The sequence below is a fragment of the Helianthus annuus genome, chromosome 6, assembly GCF_002127325.2.
Source record: "Helianthus annuus cultivar XRQ/B chromosome 6, HanXRQr2.0-SUNRISE, whole genome shotgun sequence".
NCBI classification, from domain to species: domain Eukaryota; kingdom Viridiplantae; phylum Streptophyta; class Magnoliopsida; order Asterales; family Asteraceae; genus Helianthus; species Helianthus annuus.
The window spans coordinates 11,825,510-11,848,833 of NC_035438.2; the positions used below are offsets into that span (position 1 = coordinate 11,825,510).

Sequence of the window (23,324 nt, forward strand, 5' to 3'; positions counted from 1 at the left end):
ATGATATACCTTATGATTGTGTGATCCAAAGCAAGCGTGCTGATAACGTGTTATAAACAAGCCTAGTAGCAAGAAGATGAGAAGAGATAATTGGGAGAGAAAGAGATGTTTAATATTAATGGTGCATAATATTCAATAGAATACATGGACTATTTATAGGGGTAATAAACTTGGAGAACAAGTTGGTTTATATTAGGAGTTGATAATCTAAATATATTCTTTATAATAAATAAGAAATCATAGACAAAAAAACGAAGTATATAAGCAATACAGAGGGACTGAATGAAAAATAATGAAACTTGAAGGGCTAAAGGAAAATAAACAGGAGAATTTAACATGTAAATTTCACCGACCCGACCCGACCGACCGACCCACACTCAAATCCTAAAACCTGAAATACCCAAAGAATTAGGGTTTTTGCGTTTTGCGATTTGGGATACATCGACTTCAACTATCACACATCTGCAAAACTAAAAATGTGGCGATCAAGATTATTAGCAGCACAAAGATTCCGATCATCCCTCACAAGATCCTCTCAATTGCACTCTAAGGTACACACTTCTCAAACCCTAACACCTTATCGCCATACACAACATTTCAGATCCATACCCTTATTCCCACAATCAAACGCCATTAGATTCTTTAGTTCTAGCTCTACAGACTCAATTACAGATGTAGAAGTGAGTACTCATAGTAATAATGGTGTAATTGCTGATGAGAATGATAAAAATGATACCTTTAATATTGGGGAAATCTGGAATCAAGGTGTTGATGAGGTTAAAAATGTGTTCGAAACCGAAGCGTTCGATTCGGAGAATCAGGATCCGGTGGAGTTAAATAATGAGGTTGATGTAGGAGAATTAGATAGAGTGATAACGCTTTTGAAGAGTGAGATCGGTGAGTTTGATGGTGTTCGTAGGTCGATAGAGTCGAGTCTTGATGAAATGAATTTGAATTTGAGTGAAGAGTTTGTGGTGAGAGTGTTGGTAAGTGAAAATGTTTCGGGGGAGAGTTTGATTGATTTCTTTAAGTGGGCTGCTGGAGGTAGTAACGAACAAGTGTTTTCGGTTACGACGAGGTCGCTTGATGTGCTTGTGAGAGCGGTTTGTGCGGAGATGAAAAAGAAGGTTGCGTATAAGTTGTGGGATTTGGTTAAGGAGATCGGTGAAAAGGGTGATGGTGTTGTGAGTACCGAGATGCTTAATGCGTTGATATCTTTGTTTTCGAGGTTAGGTAAAGGGATGGCTGGGTACGAGGTGTTTGACAAGTTTGGAGACTTTTCTTGTGTGACGAATGCGGATTCGTATTATTTTACTATTCAAGCTCTTTGTAGGCGATCGATTTTCGATCGTGTTGGTTTGGTTTGTGAGAGGATGGTTAGTGAAGGAAAGTTACCCGAAGCAGCGAAAGTCGGTGATGTTATATATTATTTATGCAAAGGTGGGATGGTGAAAGAAGCTCGTTCCGTTTATCTATCAGCAAAAGAGAAACAACAATACCCACCTCAGCCGTCTGTTAACTTTTTAATCAGTTCTCTTTGTGACCGAAAGAAGAACGACGCTGATTCAGTTCACTTTGCGTTGAAGATGTTGGACGATATAGAAAACAAGAAATACGCAATCAAGCAGTTTTCTTGTGTCATCCAAGCGTTGTGCAGAGTTAACGATATTGAAGCGGCAAAAGCTTTGTTGTCCCGAATGATTGATAATGGTCCTCCGCCTGGAAATGCAATCTTTAACACCATTATCAACGCGCTTTCGAAGTCGGGAGATATGACCGAAGCTATAAACGTAATGAGGATGATGGAAAACAGGGGACTCAAGCCGGACGTGTTCGCTTACAGTGTGATTATGAGCGGGTACGCAAAGGGTGGTGAAATGGAAGAAGCTTCCAAAATGTTAACCGAGGCTAAAAAGAATCACTGCAAGCTGACACCTGTCATTTACCATACGATTATTCGCGGGTATTGTAAACTTGAGCAATTCGGAAAGGCGGTGAAGTTATTGGAGGAAATGGAGGAGTATGGGGTTCGGCCGAATACTGACGAGTATAATAAATTGATTCAATCTCTTTGTTTGAAAGCGGCTGATTGGGTAATGGCGGAGAAGTTAATGGAGGAAATGACGAAAAAGGGTTTGCATCTGAACGGGATTACAAAATCGCTTATAAGAGCGGTTAAGGAGTTGGAGGAAGAGGGAAAAGGCGCCAAAGAAGCGACTGTTGCAGCGTAAAGTTTTTGGTAGTTGATCTGTACCATGAAGGTATGTCAAATGTTATTCTTTTTGTTTTCTTGATTCCTGTACAAGGTTCAGCAGTATGTAGCGCCCCTTCTATTTTTTTCAGCTTTTAGCGTTTAACCATCAAACAATAACGAGGGCACACAGTTTTTGATTTCTTATTTTGGTAACCAAGAGAACCCGTTACCGGAATTATTTCCATTTTGGTTGCTGTTTTACTTAATTTTTTCGGTTTCTTAGAAGTCAACGTAAAAGTCAAATGGTTGTTCTGGGTTGGAAGGGTATATCGCACTCAGATTTTTATGGTCTCATTTTCGCAATTTCTTTGTATTCTACCTCAATGCTATATGCCTGGTCTCGAATTATCTTCGTAAATACGGGACACACAAAGATGAAACAGAACAAAAGCAAATTATTTTTCTCATCTGCAATGCATAACTTTTACATTGGTTTATTTTATCTTTTGTTAAAATAATTATATACAAAATTTTGCCATATGAATACAATATAAGAAGAGATCAGCAAGATAGCCCGTCGTGATTCACAGCACCCATGAAAACCGTAGCTCCCACGAAAACAATAAGCTGCATCTGGTCATCAACCATCGGGTTCTGCCATCGAAAGCATCTTCACTTTCTGCAACACATAAAAGTTCAAAAAATAAAGTAGTTACTCAAAAAAAATAAATAAATAAATAAATAAATAAATAAAAGGAAAAGAAGTGGAAGGTTAATACTGTGATGTATTGTGGTGGATCATCTATACTAGTTGAACCCAGTACAACCTCTCTCCTCAGTTTAGTAGTAAGCTTGTGAATAACCCGCAGCTGCAAATAAACAACCAAGTGTCTTAAACGACGGTAGAAACCGAGCTGGAGTACACATGGCACGTATCAAAGCCTTGCAATGTTTACCTCGGATCTAGTGGCACCACCGATGATAAAAACAAAAATCCGCTGCCCCATGTGTTTTAAATCTGTCGCGGCGTTTTTTAGCACCGAGTCACTGCAAATATGGTTAAAATGTTAGTAACTGAAGTTATAGAAGCTCCATGAATATTGGTGAAGCTACCTTGAATATCCATCATCAGAAGCAAACTTTCCATGCGCCTGTGTCCTCCTCGATCTTCGTGATTGTTGCGCGTTGCTCTTTGGAGCATGACCAGCTGCTCCTAACCCGGAACTTGGTTCGTTCATGCATGGGTACTCGTCCTTCGGCAACTCATGTTTTTCAATCTTTTCGATCAATTCCTGAGTCATTATGTAACAGATTATATTAGTACCATAATGTATCCTAGTAATATCACTTTATGGTCCGTCAGTGATCCAAATTTGCCGTTCAAAAAAAAAAAAAAACTATCAATTTATAAGTAATACATAACCGATTTAACATGTTTTGTACAAGAAAATATAGTACCTCTATCACCGGAAAAAATCGGAAGAGAGCCCATGTTTCTTCTTCTCCTTGTCTATCCTTTCTTAGTGCTTTTTTGGTCTTATGTTAACCAAATAAAACATAGCAATTTTCACAACTTTATGTCATGATGTAAGAGTTATAAACTTGTAAGTTCACTTATATACATTATTATAGAATTACCTTTCTTTCAAAATGGAGGAAACCCCCCTTTTTTTCTTCTTTCACTACTTTTGGTCCTTCAAGCAATCTCATGTTTTCTATTATCTTCATATCCTCAGGGGGCAAATTTGCCATCTGAAAAACACCAAAGAATAACAGGGTTAATATCATGGTTGTAAGAATCGTTGCGCGCTAATCGGCCAACAGGGTATTGACTAGCGATTAATCGGGATTCGTCGTGATTAATTGGGATTAATCGGATCGAGATTTTTATATGTTTTTTTGTTTTGTTTTATACACATATACACACACATTTTAATGTAATTCTTTTTAAGTAGACAGGTTTTAACCCTTCCTCTACCCATTTTCTTATGTATACAAGATTAATCGCCAGAATTTACAGGATTTGGTATGAATCTCACCGGAATCGTCTATTTCCGGTCGACTAGGACCGATTTCCGCCCGACTAGCGATTAATTCACTGATTACCTAAAAATTAATCAGTGGCCGACCGACTAGCGACTAATCACCAATTAGTCGCCGATTAATCCCGATTTTTCTAACATTGGTTAACATTATGGAAAAAACCAGGATATTTTCTTACTTTTCACAAAAAAGTCCCTCAACTTGTAAAAGTAACAAGAAAAAGTCATCAAACTAATTTTTGTGTATTAAAGTCCTTAAACTTGTCTAATAAAAGTAACAAGAAAAAGTCATCAAACTAATTTTTGTGTACTAAAGTCCTTAAACTTGTCTAAAATGCTTGTACTTTTGAATTTATTGTAAGATAATGATTATTTCTTGACAGAAAGTTAGTGAAAATTAATCAAGTTGCTACCTCCATAAGCTTTGTTGCTTTTTCGCCCGTAAAATTTTCAGGATCCGCCAATGCATAAATCATCATTAATCTCAATTTATTTTCGTCATTTCCGTCCTGGAAGCGGTTTAAATAAAAACTGTTAGCCATAGAAATGATATGAGGTCTTAAGAGAAGTTTGTTGAACCAATAAATTACCTCATTTTCTTCTAAATATTCAACAAGTTCTTTGTATCCAGCATCACCAAAGACAAGATCCTGCTCAATTTGACCGAGATCTCTAAGCCCGTACTCACTTATTTTCGCATTAATTTTCCCAGCAAGCTGATTTACAAGACAAATGAACCAAACAGTCCACAAGTATTTAGAGAGATAGTTTGGATTAATTAAGGTTTTAGATTCCTGAGCTAATGAGACTGCGAAACAAACCTCGACATGAAGTGAGAGTTTTTCCATTTGTTGGTTGTATTCAGGCAAAGCTTGAACCAGTTTCTGCATATCTCTGGTAGATAATTCACTACTATCTCTGCATGTTGTCAAAGTTGTAATGTGAGAAACACATAAAAACATATATGTATGTATGTGTATATATGCATGCATATGTAAGTATATATATCTATAGGATCAGGCAGATGAAAACCACCCCGAGTTGAAAGAACTTGAAAACTCCTTGAAAAAAAGAAAATTTTCTTTTAATTTTTTTGCCAAAATTTTTTAGAATCATGTAACTTTTACAAAAAAAAAAAAAAAACAAAAAAACAAAAAAAACTCCTAGCGTTCATTTACGAAGGGTTTTTGATCCCTTACACTCATAGTTATTAAATGCGCTAAGCGCACTTAAGGCGCATAGGCCTCGCCTGGGCCCTAGGCACAAAGCGCAAAAAAAGCGAGAGCCTGAGAAAAATTAAGCGCATAATGAAAAAAGTTCAACTAAATATATTACAAAAAGAATACTATTCTTCAAATAAAATAAACAGAATCTATTATATAAAACTATATCATCTATGAAGAACCAAAAGTTCTAAAAATATTAGTGTATTAGTGGAAAAAAGTAGAAATTTGGCTAGAATCCTGTCAAAATTTAGAGAATTTGGCCGGAAACTCTCCGGAATCTAGGAATCTCGCCGGAATCTGCGCCTGAACCATCACCTAGAGAATTAAAGCGCAATTTCCTTGCCTTAAATCGCAACTACCTCGCCTCGCCTGAAAAATGGGCCTAGGCGCAAGAGGCGATGGCTTTTAACAACTATGCTTACACTGTCATAATTTTAATTTTTTTGGCGAAAATAAAAAAAAAAACAATTTTTTTCAAGGAGTTCTCAAAGTTCTTCCAACTTCAGGGTAGTTCTCATTATATCCATCCACTATATCTATATATGCATCAAAAGATAGATCCATTTGGTAATGTGTTCAACGATAGGAACTACTCACTTTTGTTGCAGTTGTGCAGCTTTGTTTTTTGACCGCAAATTGTCCATCTTATCACTCAGTTTTTCACTAGCCTGATACATTAACAGATGAAAAAGCATTAGAATTTGTGGAGTTTAGAAGGGAAAAAAAAAATAAGAAATAAGCAAGAGACGTACATCAGCGATATGCAAATGGCGCATTTCAAGCCAAACTGAATCATGATCTTCCAAAAGGAACTCTTTTGTCTCCGGATCGCCACCAGATTTACTAGGGACCTGAACGCAAAGTACTTATTATTTTTCGACGCTAGTTAGTTATTATTATTATTTTACTCGATATACAGAACAAAAGGTACCTCCATAACATATTTGTTTCCGTCCAAGTCTACTAGATCATGGCACATTGCATCATAAGTCCATTCATGAATGACCGGTGCAACCTGAACTTGCACATGTGCGTCGTTATACACACAGTAAAATTTCACAAATTATGAACAATGAAATTACCAGATCAACAGATCTGTCGACGATGAGCAACTCGCATGTTTGAGTTGGTGGGAACTTAGGAATAGTAGTTTTATACGTATTAATGTGTTCGCATATAGCCGAAGCTAGCTTTTGAGGAACTAAATCACGGAATGTTGTTTCTGCAGATCCAGATGTGCCCTTCACACGGTAGCGTACAGTGGGATGCTCCTGCAAGAATGCAAACATTCAACAAACTTTTTTTTAAAGCATAGAAAAAGTTTAAATGTATAACTTTTTACCTTAAGTGAAGCAAAAGTGGTGGCGATGCGAGTAGCCATTGTATTTAACGAAACCTCAAATTGGTGAGAATTTTCAGCATTGTCACCGTACATCTCTTCTAACGCTCGTTCATCATCGGTTACAAATGCCTATGGTGAAACACAGACAAAGTTCAAATGGTCAAGAACTAAAAAAAAAAGATAACTTATCTCATGTCAAAAGTTTATCAAACTTTGTGCTCTATATCTTGATAGAATAGATATAGAACATACATAATTTCGGCTACAAATTAGAACATCAAACCATAAACCAAGGAATAATAATAATATTTGATGGAAATGGTAAAGTAAAGTACACGAATGGTCCATGTGGTTAACCAAAATTTTGGATTTAGTCCCTAGTTTTTCAAAAGTACACGGATGGTCCCTATAGTTTGCACTTTGTATCATATTTAGTCCCCAGCTTTTTTCAAAGGTACACTGAAGGTCCCTGTGGTTTGCACTTTGTAACGCATTTAGTCCCCAACGTTTAGGGACTAAATGCGTTACAAAGTGCATACCACGGGGACCATCCATGTACTTTTGACACAAGTTGGAGACTAAATGCGTTACAAAGTGCACACCACAGGGACCATCTGTGTTCTTTAAAAAAACTACGGACTAAATCCAAAATTTTGGTTAACCACAGGACCATCCGTGTACTTTTCTCGAAATAATATTACCTGATTATCTATGGGAAAGTACTCCAAGTTCATCTGCAATCAAATAGAGTGAAAACTAATATCCGGATCATACTTCATCACTTCGAGTTTACAAGAAAAAAAATATCGGAATCGAAGAAAAATACAACGGTAATATTAACCTCTCTCAATGCACCGATGCGTGGTACGACACTTGAATCAGCCTTGAGTTTACTAACAAAATCCTTCGGGATTGGAGAACTAAAATAAATGAACGCTCTGCAACAGAAGGAAAAAAAAACAAACACTATCAACCATATATACATATAATAAACAAGGGCTCGAATCGTTGTAGGTAACAGCAGTTCTTTACATACTTCTTATACAAAGGTTCTCTCCCCGACATGTCGGATATAAGCATGATAAGGCTGCAAATGAGCGAAAGAAAGGGCTAAATCTTAGTCTCCTTTAGAAAATAAAGTGGGTTATACAACAAGAGTAATGTTATACTTCTCTTTAATTGGCTGAATGTAATATATGGCATCCATATTAGGCATAGGCTCCCTTCCTTTAAAAAGTTGTTCAACCACTGCATAACAAGGTCACTCGAGATCAAAACCGACGCAAAGTTATTAGTATTGAGCTTTATGTTCTTACATGAAACTCCTTGATCTGTGATGTCAGCCATTTTGCATGAAGCAGACATAACTTTCATAGTAACTTTATCCATGATAAGTACCTGCAAAAGATCATACAGAGATATATCCATAAATTTTTCAAGAAATAATAGCATAGTGTAGAATAGGAATAAACTAACATTATTTACAGTGTTGGCCAGTTATAAATGAAACTCAAGTAGTGATTGTAATGGCTCCGCTTGCGGTATGCGCATATAATGTATATATGTGTGGGCGCTCGGGGGGGGGGGGGGGGGGGGGGGGCAAAAGTGAAAGTGCACTAATTCTAACGTTATTTTGCTAATTTCATGAAAATAACGTTAAAAGAGGCGGATGGTTAATCATGCATCATGTGGTGGCGTTGATAGCCGAAAGACAAGGGAGTACATGCACTAATCGGCATTTGTCTCAATTGCTGAGTGTTATGTGCCTTATGTCTAAGGCTTGATGCCTGTGGCGGATCTAGAAAATCTTCGTAGCGGTAACATTTTTCCAAAATTTACACTACCGCCGGAGCGCCAAGCGGTAGCGGAGGCTACTCTTCCCCTAAGGTAGATAACCTTATCTCTACCCCGTAGGAATAGAGAGGTTGCTTCCAGTGAGACCCCGGCTCGATTGTAGTTTTGCATCAAGCAGGGGCTTACACTACCGCCGGAGCGCCAAGCGTTATTTTGCTAATTTCGTGAAAATAACGTTAAAAGAGGCGGATGGTTAATCATGCATCATGTGGTGGCGTTGATAGCCGAAAGACAAGGGAGTACATGCACTAATCGGCATTTGTCTCAATTGCTGAGTGTTATGTGCCTTATGTCTAAGGCTTGATGCCAGTGGCGGATCTAGAAAATCTTCGTAGCGGTAACATTTTTCCAAAATTTACACTACCGCCGGAGCGCCAAGCGGTAGCGGAGGCTACCCTTCCCCTAAGGTAGATAACCTTATCTCTACCCCGTAGGAATAGAGAGGTTGCTTCCAGTGAGACCCCGGCTCGATTGTAGTTTTGCATCAAGCAGGGGCTTACACTACCGCCAGAGCGCCAAGCGGTAGCGGAGGCCAGAGGCGGAGGATAGTGGGTGCTCGGGGGTGCACCCGCCCACCCCAATATTTCGGTTAGAAGTGTACAAGTTCCGATTTTTCGTCCGGAAATTTTAAAATTATATAGGATCGCCTCCTAGATTATTTTTCCTAAATTGTATATTCTAAATATTTATAAACTTTATACATAAATGATGGGTAGTTTGGTAAATATACACTTTGTTTTATTTGAAACTATTATTATTTGACACGATTTGAATCGAATAGCCAACCCAACCCGAACCGAAACATAACGATAGGAAAAAAGTTTTTTGGGTCCCATTACTTTACGCCCCCTCGAAACTTTTGGTCAAGCTCCGCCACTGGCGGAGGCTACCCTTCCCCTAAGGTAGGTCCGCCCCTGCTTGATGCAAAACTACAATCGAGCCGGGGTCTCACTGGAAGCAGCCTCTCTGTTCCTACGGGTAGAGGTAAGGTTGTCTACATCTTACCCTCCTCAGACCCTATCTTAGCTTTGCTATTGGTGGGGTTTACTGACTATGAGTATGATGATGATGTAGTGATTGTAACTTTAATTGAATATATCTCATGCAAAATTATGAAATATGTACCTTCCAATGTGATTTTGAGGAATTTTTGAGCATTTCATGTAGCAACCCTGCAAAACGATAATCACTTTCCACATTGTAATTTATTTGTAAATGAGAAATGATATAAGACGTATCAGTTATGATAAAGTACTAGATTTAGTAAAATACATTAGATATACAACAAGGAAAACTAAGGCATTCGGGTTGGTAACATGTCAAAATGGATTCAGGTTGGACCGGGTCATCATAGAAAAACATGTCAAACAGGTTTGGGTTTGGTTGACCTGTTTTCATTTAAATATTGCTTTATTATTTGTTACTTTAAATATTCATAAATAAAAAAATATGAAACCCATCTATTTGATATTTTAATGATTAATACTCCGGGGCTGTTTGTTTACCTCTTAATGAGGCTCTTAGTGGTTCAGACCTCTTACTAGTTCAACACTTAATGGTTCAGACTGTTTGTTTCACGAGGAGATGTCTGGATGGTTCAGACATTTGCCTCTGAATGGTTAAGATTTGTACACAGTCTGAATGGTTAAGACCTCTAATCTGAGTTGGTCAGACATTCCTCTAAACGGTTAAACATTATACAGGCTCTTAATGGTTCAGACATCTTACTGGTTCAACACTTAATGGTTTATACCCCTTACTAGTTTAGCACTTAACCATTCAGATGTTGCCAAACAACCCCTAAGGCAGGAGGGTGTGGTATAAAGTAGGGCTGTCCAAAAAGCTCGCGGCTCGGAGCTCGCTCGGAAAAAGCTCGCTCGATATGGCTCGGTTTGAAAGTGAGCCGAGCTGGCTCGGCTCGGTTAGAAAGTGAGCCTAGCTCGGCTCGTGACGAGCCAAATTGGCTCGGTTTGGCTCGCTTGGTAGCTCGGCTCGGCTTAGCTCGAATTATTTTACTTATAATATACTTTATTTTTATATACATATAATATATTACAAAAATGTGATTATTATTTACATGTATTTAGGCTTGTAGTTTGATATCTGTGACATATTTAAAGGTTGATTACCGTGTTAATGAACAAGTATTGTATTTATTTGAAATATAAAACTTATTTTGTGTTGTTGAACGTGATTTTGGCTTGTAATGTATTAGGTTGAACTTATTTTGAATATGTTCTTTTGAAGTATTGAATAATATTTTAGAATACTGAATTTTGAGAGCTATGTATTAATTTTTATTTTTAAAATCGAGCCAAACCAAGCCGAGCCGCGCCCGAGCTTAGATTTTCAGCTCGGTTTCAAATCCGAGCCGAGCCAGCTCGATTTATAATCGAGCCGAGCCTAAGCTTGCCCTAGCTCGGCTCGGCTCGGCTCATGAACAGCCCTAGTATAAAGCCCTTAAGGGCTTTATCACGCCACCTCAGTGCCACGTCATGTCCACGTCACACAGGGAGTGGCTTTGGCTGAAGATGGCGCCCCCTTTAACTTCCAGGGTGTGGCTTTGGCTGAAGATAGTGCCCCCATTTAACCACCATCAACTTCGAAAATGCCAAGGCTGCTCGTTAACGTGCTGGCGGAACGAGGATCCCCCCCCCCCCCCCCCTTAACGACGACAGTATGGAGGTTGGCGCCCCCGGGGCACTATGGATGCAAATGTGGCGGGGTGGCGCCTCCCGTACCCTTTGGCCTAACGATCTATGGAATAAATAATTTTTTTATATAAAAAGTTAATAATGGTCTAGGGGTGACAATAGTGTTAAGTTGGCGGGCTGCACTTATAAAGTATGTATTTTATTCTAATTTTTAAACGTGTTGTCAGTCCGCACATGACCTGCTTATTAAATGTAATAGAAATGACAACCCATAACTTGACTACATTCGTGTCTTGTCAGAAGATGTCACCCCTAATAAATACAAAACCTAGTGCTTTAGTGCATACTTCTTCGACCGTCTTTCTCTCTTTCCAAGAAAATCCCTTGTATTCTCTCTATCTCTCTCAAATCATAAAGGCATTCCTCCACAATTAAATGGCGGAAATCAACAATAGGCGTTTCTATGTTCTTGAACCCCAAGCAATGGTGGTGTCATTCTGGACAGAAAGTGGCGTAGTGGTGGCAGTTGCAGGCCATATATTGGGGGGGGGGGGTAGTTGTAGTGGCCGTTAACTTACATGACCCATCTGGCCCATACTCCTAGTTCAGAGTTGCCCAAAACAACCCACAAGGCAAGGAAAACTTACCCAATTTAACCCGCTCCTTGCTAGGTATATGTAACACAAGCCATCGTAGAAATAAAAATGTTGTGAGAAAAAAACTTGTTTAGTATCAAGGGCATAGGTCTCATACACTATCATTAGGCCATGATATAAGGCCTACACAGGAGTGCATTATCAATACTACTCATCTCCAATATTGACACTTAAATTCTTGATGTTTCTCTTCATCAAATACTAAGCTATATTTATGGTAGTGTCAACTGATGTATGGTCCTGATTCCTAAAGCTGCAAGTTTTCAGTATGTTTTAAACTCCCTTTTATTCTTTCATATCGGTTTATCCTACGTGTACAGTCTCGTTGCACAAACACTTATAATAAAGTAACACGTGACTAATCAGATAAACCAGAAAACCCGAGGCCTAAATTTTGATGTAAATGTTATGATCATTTTAATTAAATGGCATTGTTGATGATATGATAGAAGAAATCCACAATTTCATGCGATTAAATATTACAATTACATACACATTGAATAATCACATAGAAACTTACGATCACGTGTGACTTGACGAAACATTTGGTGATCTCCTCCATGAGAGGACGTTTCAGAATCGGACAACGACATTGATTAACAACTCCAATAGACCTATGATCGGGAGGCTACAAGTTTGAAATCTAGAAACAATGAAATTGCAGATGAACAATTGAATTGTAGTGAGAGAAAGAGAGGATGAGCGGCAATAGAGGCATAGGAAGGGGAAATGTGTTTGGCTATTTTTAGGCGCCATTTCTTTCCAACAAAAACTTCTATTCTTTCTGGTTTTACTAATGTTTTCAGAACCGGACCAGACCATACATTGAACCGGAAACCTTACCAGTTTACTGGTCAGACCGGCCGAACCGATTCAACCAGATTTAAGAACCGATATAAATAATTTAATAATTCAAAAATATAGAAACTAAAAAAATATTATGATATAATTTATACAGAAGAAACTAAAATTAAAGAATAAAAATGTATACTATTTGTTACCCTTTTGTAAACATATAAAAAATATGAATTTGTTTATATGTATAATTAAAAAACAAATGCAAGTAATTTTGTAATTTGTTTTGTAGTTTATATATACATGTTGTTCATAACAATAAAACTAAAAGTGTTTTAACCTAAGAGAGATGTATATAAACAAAAAATAAAGTAAAATGTAAATAAAAAATAAATCTGACATGGACATCACATTGGAACCTTAGATATTTATCGAAACTCAACAAAAACGTATCACCACTTTTTAATTTGACTTTCAAAATTTTAGTTACTTTTATTAATTTTGTTTTTCATCTTCAAGAAACTCCAACTCCAGTTGGCCATCGCATAAATGACTACATGTCTGTACTCTGTAACATACATCTTATCCGACACTTTTAATTATTTTCTTTCATCTTTCTTATTCTCTACCTAACAACCATCTAATCCGGCCAAACCGTTATTTTCATGGAATTTCCGGCTCGGCCGGCCGGCTAATTGTTGAACCGATCCGGTCGGCCTTCAAAATATTAACCGTTTTACCATCATACCCCCCCTCCAGTTAGGGCCTAGGAGTGGGAATTTATGCTACATGTCGATACCGTATCATACTGCTACTATCATGCCCTCCTCTCGGTTCGGGATTTTTAACACTACTTTACCATAACGATACCGATAGAACATATATGATACGATATTCGGTTTTTATTTTAGATAAATTTTGATACCTGTACTAAGTAACATGGTATCGATTCGGTACGAAAATGCCACCGCGTTTTTTTACTTTTCCATGCCATTTATACGTTTTGTACGATAAGATACTTTGTTAGGAATCTTTACTCTATAATTAATACTTTATTATACCAAACAATATTTTTAGAATTTATTACACATTAATCTATCTACTATAATAAAAGAAACCAAGTTTTGGACACGTGTCATTCATAGAAGACTTTCTCAAATCTATATTTATCTTATACTAGCTTACAACCCCGTGTATTACACGGGTTAAATGACGAAAAAATGTAAATTATAAACTTGTATATAATCCTTATTAATGAAATGATTTATTTAGATAAAATAGTAAAACAAAAGAACAATTATATTTTCGATATTCAAAATAATTTTCTAAGTTTTCAGTTTTCTTTTGAGATACTACAATCCATTTTATTATATGTCTTAAAAAGAAGTAACACTAAAAAATTAAAAAAATAATTATCATAAAATTGTAAGTATTTTTAAAAATAATTATAAGTTATGAGGTTGTGGTAAATGAATCATAATTAAATTTTACTATCTATATTAATGATATAATAAATACTTTGATATAAATACTATTTTTAGATTTATGGATCATGAGACAAGATACGAATATCATCATTGTACAGAAAATATTACATATTAAAAAATCATACTAAAAATAAAGTATACGTTTAAAAAAATAGGACTAAAGTTTTTAAAACTATAAATTTGAGCGTCTACAACAACTTTTTTAATTAGTAGTCAATATTTAAATATTCAAATTAAAATTTTTATAATATTGTCTTTATTTAGCATGATGATAATGTCTTTAGTTGCGTAACATGATTGAAATTAGAAAGTTGGACCATTTTTTAAGATGAAAACATATTGATATTAACATAAATTTAAAATTGGAAGAAAATATTGAACATGTGTATTACACGACTTAAGTAAATATAATGTTATATACTTAATAGCAAAAAAATATGTCTTTTGAAAACCATTTAGTGTTCGCTTTAAAGATAATTTGGTACTTTATTTAGATAATCCGCTTGTAATTTTAGTCTTCTAAGTTAATTTTTAATTAGTAATTATCTATAACAAATATAAATATAGTTAAAACCATTAAAACATAGAGACTCAAAAAGTAATTTACTATTAATTAAATTTGAAATTATAAGTTTGATCTCTAACAATATTAAATAATATTATACTTATTATATTATTTGATACATTTATATTTGTTATAGATAATTATTAATTAAATTTGAATTTATACGTTTATATCTAACAATATTAATTAATATTATATTATATTTTATGTATAAAAATTAATATGTAACACTATTATTAAAAGGGAGGAGGCACCAGAGAGTGATACGTAATACTATTACTAGGTTATAACCCCGTGTATTACACGGGTCGATTAAATCTATATCTATACTATATAATAAAAGAAAGCTGTTTTGGAACACTTGTCATTCTCTCATTTAATTGATTAAAATTATTAATAATATACTAATAATAATAATATTTAATCTAATCTAATACAAATAATAATAATAATATTTAATCTAATCTAATACAAATTCTTATTATTAATTCAATAGCCTATTGTTAAACTAAAACTTCAATAGAATCTTAAATCCTAGCTAAACAAGTTTCGAAATTCATAATAATACTAGAAAAGTAACCCGCCGCGATGCGGCGGGGGGCTAGATTTATATAAATATTAAGCTTCTTGTCATTGAGTTACATCTATTTGGTTAGATACATGAGCTATACGGCTACTCGTTTTCGAGTTTTTGCGACAGAAAAAATGTCAATATAAACATCTATTAAATACCACTACTTGTGTTTGAGTTTTTGAGACATCTAGTAGACATGTGGTGACAGCCGGCAACAAAACCCGCAGTGAAATTTGCACCAAGCAAACACACACTGCGTTGCCTTATCACCCATCAACTCTCGTCGGGTAGACACGTAGGAGCTTTTTTCTCAACTATGTTGAAGGGCCAAATTGGGTCATGAAGCGAAAATCTGAAAAGAAACCAACCGCCATAGAGACATTAAACTGAGTGAAAAGAAAAAAAGGTTGCTGTACAAAAATATTTTATTTTATAAACCCAAACACTTTACATGAACAAAAATAGGAGTATTTTCATATGAACTTACAGATGGCCAATAGTTGTTTTCATGAGAAAGATAATTCTCCTCCTAACTGAATTATATGCACCTAAAAATGCTGAGTGAACCTGAGAATATTAGATGATTATATAATACATGTGATGGCGTAGAATGTAAATACATTATAAGAAAAATAACATGTCATGAGTGCCATCCCAGATGTAATCAGAAAGATATTTTTGTTCACCAATTTGTTTCTTTTGACAATCCGATGCCGCTGGAGGTACAAATTCGATCACCTTCTCTTGGTCGGTACGAAACATTATTTGACGTGTGATCTGTAGAGATGTAAATCATTAATTCCTTGATCGGTCGATCTACATATCTAAACCTAATCACAAACAATCTATAAGTTTCAATCAAACACATGACAATAATATTAACAACTAACAAATAACCATTAACAACTAAAATTTAACAGTCAAACTATACTCAAAACTGCCTCCGACGACGATTTAACGCCATATTTCGAACACTGGAGACCAAAAGACGACGGAGCCGGAGTGATCGGCATTCGACGACGACGAAGCAGGCATTTCAGAATATACAATTCCTCTTCCAGCAGTCATCCACTGCAAATTACCAGCTCCAATGGTCCCTTTGTGACCCTCAAAGTCTTCATGTGCCACATCTCCGTGTAGTTGACCACAATTATCATTAATCCATTTTTTCAAACCTTTATAACCCATACCACAACAACCTCCTCATCACCTCGATTATCATCAACTACCAACTATTATCATTTTAAAATGAAACTTTTGAAATGGAGATATAACTTTCTAAAGTCGAACACTATTTAAAATCCAATTTACCACTAACAAAAGTGAGAAAAAGAAAGAACTGAAAATGTACCTGAGCTTTAGCAAATTGTTAGCTTCAAAGATATTTGTGAGGACCTCATGCTTCTACTTTTTTTTCTCAGGTTTGGTTGTATGAACATGAATTTAAGTATTTAAAAAACACGAGTCACATTATTAGTATACTTAATTGACCGGTGCATTACTTATTCTAAAACAAAATAAAAAAGTAGAACTAAACCTTTCATGTTGTTAGATCTAATACATGTTTAAGCTTGACCAGGTATGATAGTTCTATGTTAAAAAACATGCCAGTTTACACCCAAACTGGTTTGGGCCCAGACTAATTTTCATACACCTCTAGGTAATAGGAGACATATAGCCAGAATTGGTGCTCCACCATAGAGTGTAAATCTTGTGCTTTGTTAATAGCGATGCACAAATCCGTTTATAGGCCCAATCGAACTGGTTTGGAGCAAGTCAAACAAAGCCGAAACCGGTCCAACCCAAACAATCAAATTTGAAAAAACAATCTATTTATAAACGAAAGATAAGCACATACAAACATTGCATAACCAACAGTGTGCAATTTAAAATTAACTATTTTGTGAGAAACTTACCTGTTGAACTCAACACCTGCAAATGTAAACAAACTTCAAAGTAAATGATTATCACATCAAAATCAGATAGTAAAATACAATTTACAGTAACGGCAAAATTAATAAATTTTCTTACATAATTACTCTATTTTAACGTTCGAGGCACAACCCTGACTTCTTTTCTTCTTTCATTTTATTGTCATTCATCTGCTTCTCTCTCAGCCAAACCCTAATAGCGCAACAGGAGAAGAGAAAACAATATGGTTACACAAATCAGAACTGTAATTGATGGAAGTAGGAGGTAAAAATCAAACCAATTGTTGATAGTATCAATTTTACAAAGAAAACAAAGAACCGACGGTCAGAAGTCGTCTCATCTCGCAGCTCCCTTAACTCGAGGACCGCCACCAATCAGTCACTGTGGTCTGCAGCCACAACCTAATAATTATTAAGAAAATCAAGCAAATGAGTAATCAAATTCTTCACTTCTCATCACATATTCAGAATATGTATATTTTCAAATATAAAGCTTGGTATACCTTTACCCGCCGGAAAGTCGCCTTAACCGCCGGAAATCATATCTGAGCATAAAAAATGTCTGCATATCAAGGATCCGTGCTCAAAACCGTTAATTGACCAACGTTTCGGCACATTTGGTCACATAACATAAAGCCACCATTGCTAGGTCTACAGTCGTTACCTCCGGTTCCCCAAATCGATGCCTTTCAGACTTCCAAGGATCATTCCCATTCCTAAAAATCACTTCCAAGCCTGTTCCATTTTCATATGCTTCCAAACTTTTATCACAAAATTTGACATACGACCAAATCAAGACTCGTACTAAGCAGATCTAACTGAAAATAAAGCACACATACCTGAACCGGGTCACCAGAATCGTGCTAAAATCTCGTCGGAACCCTAGCAACGCCGATCTGTTGAACCATATCCACCACCATCAGTCATTTAACCATCCTAAGCCATCGACCTACTCTCCTTAAAACCCTCTATCGTGACTGCCTTTAATCATCTACGGAACCTTCATCACCTACTAAGCATCGTTGATGCCGGAGATATGGCAGCGGTGGCGGTGGCGGTGGCAGTGGCGGTGGTGATGCCGATAGAGGTGTGATGCGGAGGGATACCTCTCTCTCATGTGCGTGAGTGTGGTGAGGTGAGACGTACATGTTTAAAACCCTATTTCTGGAATATAAAGCTTCTTTTGGAAGCTTACAACTCAAACAACATAAGGTACACCTAAGCTATGCACAAAAAACCAATAAAGCTAAAGTTACAACTCACTATTGCACAAAGTTGTTGTAAATTAGAAGTATATATAATTAATATGTTAGACTAAATATATTATTGATATATATATATATATAATATATTATTGATATATATAACTAAAATTATTATCAATAACATTAATAATAGGTTTAGAATCAAATACAAAGATTCAAAAAAATAAGAAGTCGTACAAAGGGTATCAAATAGACTCTGATTGACCTCATTCAACCGACATTAAAGCCGTCTTATCGAACTCTACGACATTAATTAATATGTACGAGTTGATGTGTTACATTTATATTAACTCATTTATGTCAATATAGTATGTAAATGTCTCTGTCTTTGTTTTGCATTTACAGGAAATATCTATACTATATAGTTTAAATTGTTCAACCCGTGTAACACACGGGGAACTAACCTAGTGAATTTTATATACTAAACAGTAAAACAATATATCTTTAAAAATCTCATTTATTGCACGGGTTGAATAAATATAATTTTATATATTAAATAATAAAAAGTCATATCTATAAGAACCATATTGTACAGGTTGAATAAATATAATTTTATATACCAAATAAAAAAGTTATATCTTTAAAACCACGTGCATTACACGGGTTGAATAAATGTAATATTGTTTACCAAATAATAAAATAATAGATCTTTAAAAAACCTCATTTATTACACGGGTTGAATAAATGTAATTTTATATACCAAATAATAAAAAAGTTACATCTTTAAAAATATGTGTATTACACGGGTTGAATAACTGTAATTTTCTATACATAATAATAAAAAATATATATCCTTAAAAAAACCTGTGTATTGTACGAATTGAATAAATCTAACTTTATATATCAAATAATAAAAAGTTATATCTTAAAATACCTCATGTATTACACGGGAAATGGCTAGAAAAAAAGACGTTGAGGGCTCAGATGTTAAAAAATTCCTTTTGGGACTAAAAGGGGTAAAAGTGATATAACCACAGGGCCCAAAATCGTAATTTAATCTAATATCAAACTAAATAACTAAGTTTGATTTGAAGTAAATAGATAAATATAAAAGTAATAATTAAACTAAATAATATTTAGTAGAAGGATTATCTATAATTAATTAGAAGAAATTAAACTAAAATAATAATTATCCATAAGATATAGCCTAATATGATGACAAGTGTTCTCAAAATGGTTTCTTTTATTATATAGTATATTAAAAGGGAGGAGGCACCAGAGAGTGACACGTGTAAAAAGGATTTTTGTTTATTAGTATAGGATTAACTAAATAAATAAATAATAAATTAATATTAAATCTTATCAATACTTTAATAAAAATTATTAATAAAATATTATCCTCAAATCTAAATTGTTAATTTAATATATTTTTAAAACAAATACCTCTCTTTTCTACTTATCTTATATTAAATATATAAATAATAAATTAATATTAAATGTTATCCTAATTTATTAAAATTATAACTTATTTTTATTAATTGGTATACAAAATTAATATAACTTTTTTTATTATTTACTATACAAACTTACATTTATATAACACGTGTAATACACGAAGTTTTTAAAGATATAACTTTTTTATCATTTGCTATGTAAAATTAGATTTATTCAACACGTTTAATACACGAGGTTTTTAAGGATATAATTTTTTTTTTATTATTTGGTAGATTTTTCAACTCGACTATACACAGGTTTTTTAAAGATACGACGTTTTTAGTATTTAATATACAAAATTACATTTATTTAATATGTGCAATACACATGGTTTTTAAATATATAACTCTTTTTAGATCTATTCAACACGTGTAACATACGGGGTTTTTAAGGATGTAATATTTTTATTATTTGATAGATTTATTCAACCCGATTATACACGGGTTTCTTAAAGATACAACGTTTTTAGTATTTAGTATACAAAATTACATTTATTTAATCTGTGTAATACACATGATTTTTAAAGATATAACTATTTTTTATTATTTGATATATAAAATTACATTTATTTAACCCGTACAATATACGGGGTTCATAAAAATATAACCTTTTTATTATTAAATATATATAATTACATTTATTCAACCTGTGTAATACACGAGGTTCTAACCTAGTGTGTATAAATAATATAGTTATACTTTTATATAAATATCTTTTTGCTTAATTTTGGGTTTATTTTAAATCACTAGTTATACTTTTTTTTTATAAATTTTTTGTTGCTTAATTTTGGGTTTATTTTAAATCACTTTTATATAATTTAAAGCTAAAATTAACATAAACACAAGTATAACTTCATTTAGAGCAAACGTAGTGGGGCGCTATGCCCCGCATAGCGCCGGAAAGCGCCCAAGAACACCGCCACGAAGGGCGGTATGGCCAAAAAATTTTGAGGAGCGCGATGTGGATAGCGGCGTTACTGGATTGAAATTTGATTTTTTTTTTGTATTTTCTGGTTTTCCCCACTCAAACATATATATATATATACATCCAAAGAAGAAGAAGGGGTGGGGCTCTCTTGTGTTGCAGGTTTCAAAGGTTTCAAAGAAGGGGTGGGGCTCTCTTGTGTTGCAGGTATACGAAGGAAGAAGACAAGGAAGAATGAACATTTTTAGGGTTTTTTTTTATGGGCTTTGGGCTGGGCTGGGCTCAACTCAAAAGGTATTGTGGGTTTTTTTTTATTTATTTATTTTCAGTTTTTTTATTTATTTATTTTCAGTTTTTATTTTTTTAAATTTTAGACTAACATTATATTTTTTTTAGCAAACAATCAGTTTTTTAATTTATTTTTTAGTTTTTTGTTACTGTAATGTTTTTTTAAGTGTATTGTTTTTTTTTTTTTTAATTTTAGTGTAATGTTTTTTTTTATTTAATGAAATGAATTTTAATTTTATAAAGTTAGAAAATAATTATAAAAAAATAGAAATTAATAATTGAGTAATGATTAGGCGGGGGCTTTATGACTACGAGTTTAAATGCATAACGTCCCATAACGCCCACCCGCACACGTGGCGCGCCACGTGACGCATAACGCCCACAAAGGGGCGTTATGACTACGCATGGCCTTAGGGTGTAAGGGGTGCTCACCTAATAGGTGAGTCCCCCATCTTACACCTAACCAATCACATGGTGCCACGTCAACTCCCCTAATACACCCCCCTAATTCCCCTTTTTGATGGCGGCACTCACCTATTAGGTGAGTTCAAAATTATTATTTTTTTTTTGTTAAAATTATGGATGTTTAAAAATTTATATAAAAGACATTTCATTAAATTTAAAAAAAAAAATACATTCAAACTAGAAAAAAAAAACACATTCAAACTAGAAAAAAAAAAACACATTCAAACTAGAAAAAAGAATACATTCAAACTAGAAAAAAAAAAACATTCAAACTAGAAATCGCATGGCCACCCGTACTTGTTAGCGATTTCTCGCTTTCGGGCGAGGATGATCGGCAACATACTTGACGGAACATCGTCGTGCGGCTTAAGGAAGGTTTTCATATCTCGATCGAAATTGTAGTTTTTCATCGTCTCGAGTTGTGCCGATATGAGCTCGCGAGCCTCCGACTCTCTTTTTTTCCTCAATTCGATCGCCTCCAATTCTACCGCTTGCTTCGCTTCTTTCATGGCGGTGTACACTTTGAATTGTGCCGCCAACTCGGCCGAGCTTCCCTCGGACGATGTAGCTTGACGCTTGTCTCGCCGTTGTGGTCTTTGTGGCGAGGGATCTTCGTTCATATCCGGTATTGAAAAGTCTACGTCAACGGGCTTTCTTTTATGTGCCGAACCTTCACCTTCCTCGCCCATCAATGGGACTTGTGCCCATTTCTCGTGTTTTCGAACGACCTCCCACGCCTCGATGTGTTGAAAACCGCTTGGAAATCTCTCTTTAAATTCTTTTAACGCGATTTTTATCACGTCGAGATCTTGACATCCGCTTGCTCGTGTGCGATCCTACATGTTATAAAGTAAAAAAAATTATAAAGTGTTAAAAAACTATGAACTTAGGAAAAAAATAAAAAAATATGCAACGTTAAAAAAAATATAATTTTTACCGCTTGTTGGTATAGGCCGTTGAAAAAGTTTATTTTCGAATGCATCGGGTTCCATTTAGACCGTACTTGATGAACGGTCCGGTTACTTCCACCGACACTTTTGTTAAAGTGCTCTAAAATTTTACCCCAAAAACTTTCGCGACTTTGTTGATTGCCCTTTTTTTTGTTGGTAGAACAATGTACCCACGCCTTCGCCAACGCCTCTTCTTGTTCTTTTGTCCATTTTTCGCTCACCGTTTTCCCTTTTTTTTCTCGAGCCTCGTCTTCTTCGTTGCCCGCGTCTTCGTCCACATTATATTCATCTTCCTCGTCGTCGTCGCCCAAATTTTGAGTTTCGGGCACTACCTCATCGTCCTCGTCATCGTAAACCGGTAGAGGACGATCGACATTTCCTCGTGTACTTGGAAGTTGTGGAGAACGATAAGCGTATGGGTCGAAGGCGGGGGATTGAGGAGGAGCGTCCATTGATAGCAAATTTTGAAAATAGCCGAAATTGGGTTGTTGGGTGTTGTAAAACGAGGGGTGTGGAGGTTGTTGGAAAAAAAACGGGGGTTGTGAAGTGTATCCGAAAGGGGGTTGTGGTTGAGCATTTGCACCGCTCGAACCATCTCGAGACGGTTTCGATACCCGCCCCTTATTTTTTTTCTTGGCCTCGCGGGGTCGGCTCTCCATTGCTCGGTGTATAAAAATT

At 35.2% G+C, this 23,324-nt stretch overlaps 2 protein-coding genes and 1 long non-coding RNA gene across 14 annotated transcripts; 1 reads left to right on the top strand and 2 right to left on the bottom strand.

The window, feature by feature from the left end:
- Positions 1-409: 409 nt before the first annotated feature.
- LOC110915647 (pentatricopeptide repeat-containing protein At3g02650, mitochondrial) lies at positions 410-2,455 on the top strand. The gene has a single exon (XM_022160377.2). It carries the CDS (start codon positions 477-479, stop codon positions 2,229-2,231), a length of 1,755 nt encoding a protein of 584 aa, XP_022016069.1. The 5' UTR covers positions 410-476; the 3' UTR covers positions 2,232-2,455.
- On the bottom strand, positions 1,860-8,232 carry LOC110915646 (protein transport Sec1a). Its single transcript, XM_022160375.2, has 19 exons — positions 8,121-8,232; positions 7,974-8,052; positions 7,841-7,891; positions 7,646-7,742; positions 7,506-7,538; positions 6,805-6,933; positions 6,545-6,733; positions 6,394-6,477; positions 6,215-6,313; positions 6,060-6,130; positions 5,058-5,154; positions 4,827-4,952; positions 4,650-4,745; positions 3,833-3,946; positions 3,653-3,730; positions 3,308-3,486; positions 3,151-3,241; positions 2,974-3,063; positions 1,860-2,873 (listed from the first exon to the last, which is right to left on the bottom strand). The coding sequence occupies exons 1-19, from the start codon at positions 8,230-8,232 to the stop codon at positions 2,835-2,837; spliced, it is 1,854 nt and encodes a 617-aa protein (XP_022016067.2). The 3' UTR covers positions 1,860-2,834.
- Positions 8,233-15,383: 7,151 nt separating this feature from the next.
- Positions 15,384-18,477, bottom strand: LOC110915645. Of its 12 annotated transcripts, none has more exons than XR_004860075.1 (8): positions 18,160-18,477; positions 17,985-18,055; positions 17,824-17,882; positions 17,644-17,722; positions 17,421-17,513; positions 17,306-17,321; positions 15,877-16,166; positions 15,386-15,741 (listed from the first exon to the last, which is right to left on the bottom strand). It is a non-coding gene; the product is annotated as an uncharacterized LOC110915645 (long non-coding RNA). The 12 variants fall into 12 exon arrangements; XR_004860078.1 differs by having other exon boundaries at positions 17,624-17,722; XR_004860079.1 differs by having other exon boundaries at positions 17,599-17,722.
- Positions 18,478-23,324: the final 4,847 nt, after the last annotated feature.